Below are 6,789 nucleotides of genomic sequence, written 5' to 3'. Positions count from 1 at the left end.
CGAAACGGAGAGGGACCTACCTTAATTTGTCCAATAGAAAATCTCTGTTTGGACTAATGATTACACCCGTTTTGAGAAGTGAATGGCCGTATGTCAGCAGTCTATTTGATTATTTTCATAGGCACACTCTTCATTGGTAATGTACAGTGTCAGAGCTCCTCCCTCAACTAATAGCGACAATGGAATGGAATTCAAGTTTATGCAGCATTATAGATTACATTTGATTCTGATGGCAATCATTCCCAGAATCCCCCCCCATATCCCATCCTTATGTAACTAGGAAATGCGCGTGCTTGGGCGATTGTGTACCCACATGGTAGTCCAATGTTCTGTAATCATTTTGAAGATTCAGTCAAATATAAAGATTATACACTATCACACATATTTATTCAAAGAGAGAAACAAGTCTGATTCACCAAGAGAAGAGTGGAAGCATTGGGCAAGAACACACCATGTGAAATTTAGTTAAATTCATTTCCTATTACTGCACAAAAAACACTTGATTTCGCTGTTTCATAATCACAGACAAACAATAATGTATAAAAATATAAAATAGGCACTACATACAACTATGACATGTCAATCAAAGACAATTTGCAGAACCTTTTCTGTGAACATTATATTTAGTGTGTATGTGTGAACGTGAGCATGTTCATGTCAGCCACTCCTCTATGCAGTCTCTGAACACCGTCTCATTCGAATGCCAATAGCTGTGCTTCACTCCTGAGAGCACAAACACAGCCAGGTCTCCACGAGCATGCAGTGTCTTCAGCCCAAACGAATCCCTACCGTACCACTATTCAAATGAGAGAGACAGAGAAGCACATAGTTATCCATCACATTAGGACATGAACATTATCAATGATGGTAGATGGTACCATTAAAGTAACTTACTTCCTGGTTCTTCATCTCAACAATGGTTTCGTTAATATCATAAAATCCAAAGTGACTGATTGGAGAGAACAGACATGGTTAGTCCAATAGGTATAGAGTCACTAGTGTTGAGCCCACGTCTCAGAGATGCAACCAATGTGTGTGTAAGAATGCAGGATATACAACAGGGCAATTAATTTAGTATAAAATAATGGTGGTGATGGTGACCATGGATACCTGGACTCCCATGGTGTAATCACGCCATCATCTGGTCCGCCAATCAACACCAGCTTGTTGATACGCAGGAAGTTCTTCCTCCACTCTGATGATTAGAGAGAGATACATTTATTTGTTCTGAGATGGAGAATAACTATGTCTCTCCACATTTTATAGAATTAAAACTACTAGTAGGGCCAGACTAAATCTGCAGTTTTATCAAATATATATTGAGAAAGAAATTTAAGCCAAACATAATATGTTGCTACAAAATGTATAGTTTTGTCCATTATGCAGACAAGACAATGTGAAAGGAGAAGTAAGGAACTTTGCTGGAGATTTTGTCAGGCCCTTATCAGTCAATGGTAACTAATCTAATCTAATCTAGATTTTCAGTTTTGGATACTGAAATATCTGCAGTAGGAATGAATTTCAGTACCTGTAATTTCCCTGTGTGGTCTCTCTCCATTCAGCAGGGCCAGATAATTGCTGCTCTTCAGGAAGCGTTCTCTTTGGTGTGGGTCTGGTAGGACAAAACATTTTGGTGCAAGCACAAAGCAGCCTCTTTACTGTACTCAGATTCACATCTACAAACTAATGTTCTTGTTCTCTATTTGTTCGGCACCGAAGTTCCCCTTTAACTACTCAATTCTCTCTTACCATTCCAGAAGTTGCAGATGGACAATTTCTGTCCTACTGAAGAGTAACACACGTGAAAAACACGGGCCTTTAGATAGTGAGGAAAAACCATTTTCAGAATGTCTGTGTCTGCGGGAGAAGCACAACGAAAAGGCTAGTAAAATGTGTGTGGTGTGTGGAACATACAGTATGTGTTTCAAATTTACACACGGCTTGCAAATGTTCTCTTTTTATTTGAAATGTGAGACATGAATATAATTTGTTTTACTTTGTTGTATGACAAACTCAAAACTACATTGTGTTAGAAAGAGCTATACCTAGGCCTGATTAAAAAAAAATGACTTAGGAGAAGAAAGTGACCATCACTGACCTCCATACTGGCCAGCCTGTGGTGATGACAGGGAGATGAAGGACTGGACATTATGGTCAGGAAGTGTAGAAAGAAGTCCTCGACATATCAGACCACCTAAGAGAAGCAGAGGAAGACAGCATTAAGCGGAAAGCACTATATCTCTACGTCTTGTTCCAAAAATGCTAAATAACTGAGATAGAGAGACCTTGTGAGAAGCAGATAAGATGGATGCCATTCTCTGCTTCCTGCATGATTGGATAGAGCAACTTTTTGAAGCCCTGCACCTGCACCCACAGTGGTTTCAGGCTGGCCATGTTATCATACAGATCTATCACTGACACGTTGGTACCTGGATGGGCCTGTCAAAAGAATACATCAGCTTATATTGCAAGTTACAAGAAAAAAACGATGTACCTGAAACATGTTATCCTATCATATTATATTAAAAATAAAGAGAGTCGCACACTCCATAAATAAACTCCCAGTAATTTATTGGGTATTTACCAACACTTCTGCATCACTGTGCTTTCTTCAGGATAATGTCATGATTACTTGAACCAGGTTATGTAGGCAACCAATGACAATAGTGAGGGGTGTGTCATAATGATTAAGTTAATTAGAATGAATTAGTGAAACTGTTAAAAAAAACAATCCTATCATATTATAACATACATTATAAACTGGGTGGTTTGAGCCCTGAATGCTGATTGGCTGAACACTGTGGTATATCAGACCGTATGCCACGGGAGTGAAAAAACATGTATTTTTACTGCTCTAATTATGTTGGTAACCAGTTTATTATAACAATAAGGCACTACGGGTGTTTGTGGTATATTTCCAATACACCACGGCTAAGGGCTGCTCTAAGGGCTGTATCCAGGTACTCCACGTCGTGCATAAGAACACCCCTTAGCCGTGCTATATTGGCCATATACAACACACCACCTCCCGGGCATTATTGCTTAAATATACCACAGGTATGATGCACATTTACTTGTTTACTGTTCCAATTACATTGGTAACCAGTTTATAATAGCAATAAGACACCTCAGGGGTTTGTGGTATGTTGCCAATAAACCACGGGTAAGGGCTGTATCCAGGCACTCCACATTGCGTTGTTATGTACGACATACATTTGTATCATAGGTGCACTAAAACAGGATCTTCTAAAATTCTCACTTCACGTGAAACTGAAGTGGATGCTTTTTTTGCCTTCTTAGTGCTTTTATTTGTGGATACAAGTTTTGATATTTCTACTTATTATTTATGAGTTACTAGGTGTAAAACATTTTGGTGGCCCCAAAAAACATTTTATCGCTCACACACTGTATAAAGTACTCTCACTTTCTTTTTTCCGCACCTAAGTATCCATGGAAACAGTTTCACATGAAGTGAGAATTTGATCAGATCCTGTTTTAGTGCACCTGTGATAGAAATGTATATCATACATAACATTCTATTCCTCTAAAAACCTGTGGCCATTGTCCTGTTAAACATTCTCCAGAGAGAAAAAAACAGATGTTCAAGTCATCCAGTCATAATTTCCCCAATACCAAGAGCAAACACAATATTTTCAGTCTGTAATATTGGCCCATCATATCATTATACTGAGGCCCAAGAGGGTGTGGTATATGGCCAATATATACAGTGGGGAGAACAAGTATTTGATAACCTGCAAAATCAGCAGTGTTTCCTACTTACAAAGCATGTAGAGGTCTGTAATTTTTATCATAGGTACACTTCAACTGTGAGAGACGGAATCTAAATCAAAAATCCAGAAAATCACATTGTATGATTTTTAAGTAAATCATTTGCATTTTATTGCATGACGTAAGTATTTGATCACCTACCAACCAGTAAGAAGTCCGTCTCTCACAGACCTGTTAGTATTTCTTTAAGAAGCCCTCCTGTTCTCCACTCATTACCTGTATTAACTGCACTTGTTTGAACTCGTTACCTGTATAAAAGACACCTGACCACCACACACTCAATCAAACAGACTCCAACCTCTCCACAATGGCCAAGACCAGAGGAGAGCTGTGTAAGGACATCAGGGATACAACTGTAGACCTACACAAGGCTGGGATGGGCTACATGACAATAGGCAAGCAGCTTGGTGAGAAGGCAACAACTGTTGGCGTAATTATTAGAAAATGGAAGAAGTTCAAGATGACAGTCAATCACCCTCGGTCTGGGGCTCCATGCAAGATCTCACCTCGTGGGGCATGATGATCATGAGGAAGGTGAGGGATCAGCCCAGAACTACATGGCAGGACCTGGTCAATGACCTGAAGAGAGCTGGGACCACAGTCTCAAAGAAAACCATTAGTAACACACTACGCCGTCATGGCTCAAGCCAACGCATGTCCAGGCCCGTCTGAAGTTTGCCAATGACCATCTGGATGATCCAGAGGAGGAATGGGAGAAGGTCATGTGAGCTTTGAGAGAGCTTTTTGGTCTAAACTCCACTCGCCGTATTTAGAGGAAGAAGAAGGATGAGTACAACCCCAAGAATACCATCCCAACCGTGAAGCATGGAGGTGGAACCATCATTCTTTGGAGATGCTTTTTTGCAAAGGGGACAGGACGACTGCACCTTATTGAGGGGAGGATGGATGGGGCCATGTATCGCAAGATCTTGGCCAACAACCTCCTTCCCTCAGTAAGAGCATTGAAGATGGGTCGTGGCTGGGTCTTCCAGCATGACAACGACCCGAAACACACAGCCAGGGCAACTAAGGAGTGCCTCCGTAAGAAGCATCTCAAGGTCCTAGAGTGGCCTAGCCAGTCTCCAGACCTGAACCCAAATAGAAAATCTTTGGAGGGAGCTGAAAGTCCGTATTGCCCAGCGACAGCCCCGAAACCTGAAGGATCTGGAGAAGGTCTGTATGGAGGAGTGGGCCAAAATCCCTGCTGCAGTGTGTGCAAACCTAGTCAAGAACTACAGGAAACATATGATCTCTGTAATTGCAAACAAAGGTTTCTGTACCAAATATTAAGTTCTGCTTTTCTGATGTATCAAATACTTACGTCATGCAATAAAATGCAAATGATTTACTTAAAAATCATACAATGTGATTTTCTGGATTTTTTATTTAGATTCCGTCTCTCACAGTTGAAGTGTACCTATGATAAAAATTACAGACCTCTACATGCTTTGTAAGTAGGAAACACTGCCGATTTTGCAGATTATCAAATACTTGTTCTCCCCACTGTATATTGGCTATATACCACACCCTCTTGGGCCTCAGTATAATGATATGATGGGCCAATATTACAGGCTGAAAAACCTGCAAAATCGGCAGTGTATCAAATACTTGTTCTCACAACTGTACCACGGCTAAGGGCTGTTCTTATGCATGACATAACGCGGAGTGCCTGGATACAGCCCTTAGCCGTGGTCTATTGGCAATATACCACAAACACCCGAGGTGCCTTACTTTTATTATAAACTGGTTCCCAAACATAATTAGGGCAGTAAAAATATGTTTTTTTTTCATACCCGTGGTATACAGTCTGATATACCACGGCTTTCAGCCAATCAGCATACACTGCTAAAACCACCCAGTTTTGAAGAATCTCAAATATAAAATATATTTAGATTTATTTAACACTTTTTTTTGGTTATTACATGATTCCAAATATGTTGTCTCCACTATTATTCTACAATGTAGAAAATAGTAAGAAATAAAGAAAAACCCTTGAATGTCCAAACTTTTGACTGGTACTGTACGCCTCAATGATCTAATCAGTCTCAATTTCGTTGAGGTCATTAAAGATCCCATGGTACTTATCGTAAGAGTAGGGGTGTTAACCCCGGTGTCCTGGCTAAATTCCCAATCTGGCCCTCAAACCATCACCGTCACCTAATAATCCCCAGTTTACAATTGACTCATTCATCCCCCTCTCCCCTGTAACTATCCCCAGGTCGTTGCTGCAAATGAGAACGTGTTCTCAGTCAACTTACCTGGTAAAATAACGGATAAATAAAAAAATAAAATAAACATAATTGTTTTATTTTCTGTTTTAATAAGTATATAATTATGGTTAAATGTGTGTTGTAGAGGCCAAGCCTCTACAAACGTACCTCTTGTATCAAACGACTCATCATAAGGAATTGTTTAGGACCGTCAAAGAGGCCGTGAACAATGATGACAGGCTTGTACCCAAGTGTGCCGGCCAAGTTAACGCCACATAAGAGCAGCAGAAGTCCATTGACAATGATGTCCAACGACGTTCTCATTTTCAATTAAACCACCGATGAATACAGTTTGATTCCTTCAGCGTGCAGGATAGAACAATTGGTTGCATCACCCTTGCATAAATGGACATTTAGGTTCCAGTTTACTATGTTTACCTACTTTTATTATTACACATCTGTTGTGGTGTTCGCGGAAGAAGACACTCCTTCTTCCTCTTTTATCATCTTAATTCAACGTCTAACCTCGCTCGACATTGAGTGTTTTGTGCCATCAATTTAATTCACTATGATTCAATGGTCACTACACGCACTTTAAGGGAGGTTTACTTTTTCAAGTCTGTGGATAAATTCCACTCACAAAAAGTATTTAACCATTGAGTGTAATGCAAAATGCCTCATAAACGTATGGTATTAACGACGACCGATGTCAGTAACAGATGTGCCATCATTTGGACAAACAAAATGCGCAGTACACACTTGTTCTGATTGAGTTGTTCTGTACACCAGC

General features: G+C 40.1%; 1 protein-coding gene across 1 annotated transcript; it reads right to left on the bottom strand.

The window, feature by feature from the left end:
- Positions 1 to 359: 359 nt before the first annotated feature.
- On the bottom strand, positions 360 to 6,736 carry LOC139405907 (lysosomal thioesterase PPT2-A-like). The gene is made up of 8 exons (XM_071148352.1): positions 6,168 to 6,736; positions 2,286 to 2,439; positions 2,099 to 2,194; positions 1,750 to 1,857; positions 1,529 to 1,612; positions 1,111 to 1,195; positions 895 to 949; positions 360 to 796 (listed from the first exon to the last, which is right to left on the bottom strand). The coding sequence occupies exons 1-8, from the start codon at positions 6,321 to 6,323 to the stop codon at positions 653 to 655; spliced, it is 882 nt and encodes a 293-aa protein (XP_071004453.1). The 5' UTR covers positions 6,324 to 6,736; the 3' UTR covers positions 360 to 652.
- Between the last annotated feature and the right edge of the window lie 53 nt (positions 6,737 to 6,789).

The sequence above is a fragment of the Oncorhynchus clarkii genome, chromosome 3 (assembly GCF_045791955.1).
Source record: "Oncorhynchus clarkii lewisi isolate Uvic-CL-2024 chromosome 3, UVic_Ocla_1.0, whole genome shotgun sequence".
In the NCBI taxonomy this organism is placed as follows: domain Eukaryota; kingdom Metazoa; phylum Chordata; class Actinopteri; order Salmoniformes; family Salmonidae; genus Oncorhynchus; species Oncorhynchus clarkii.
This window is presented reverse-complemented; position numbering and strand designations above follow the sequence as displayed.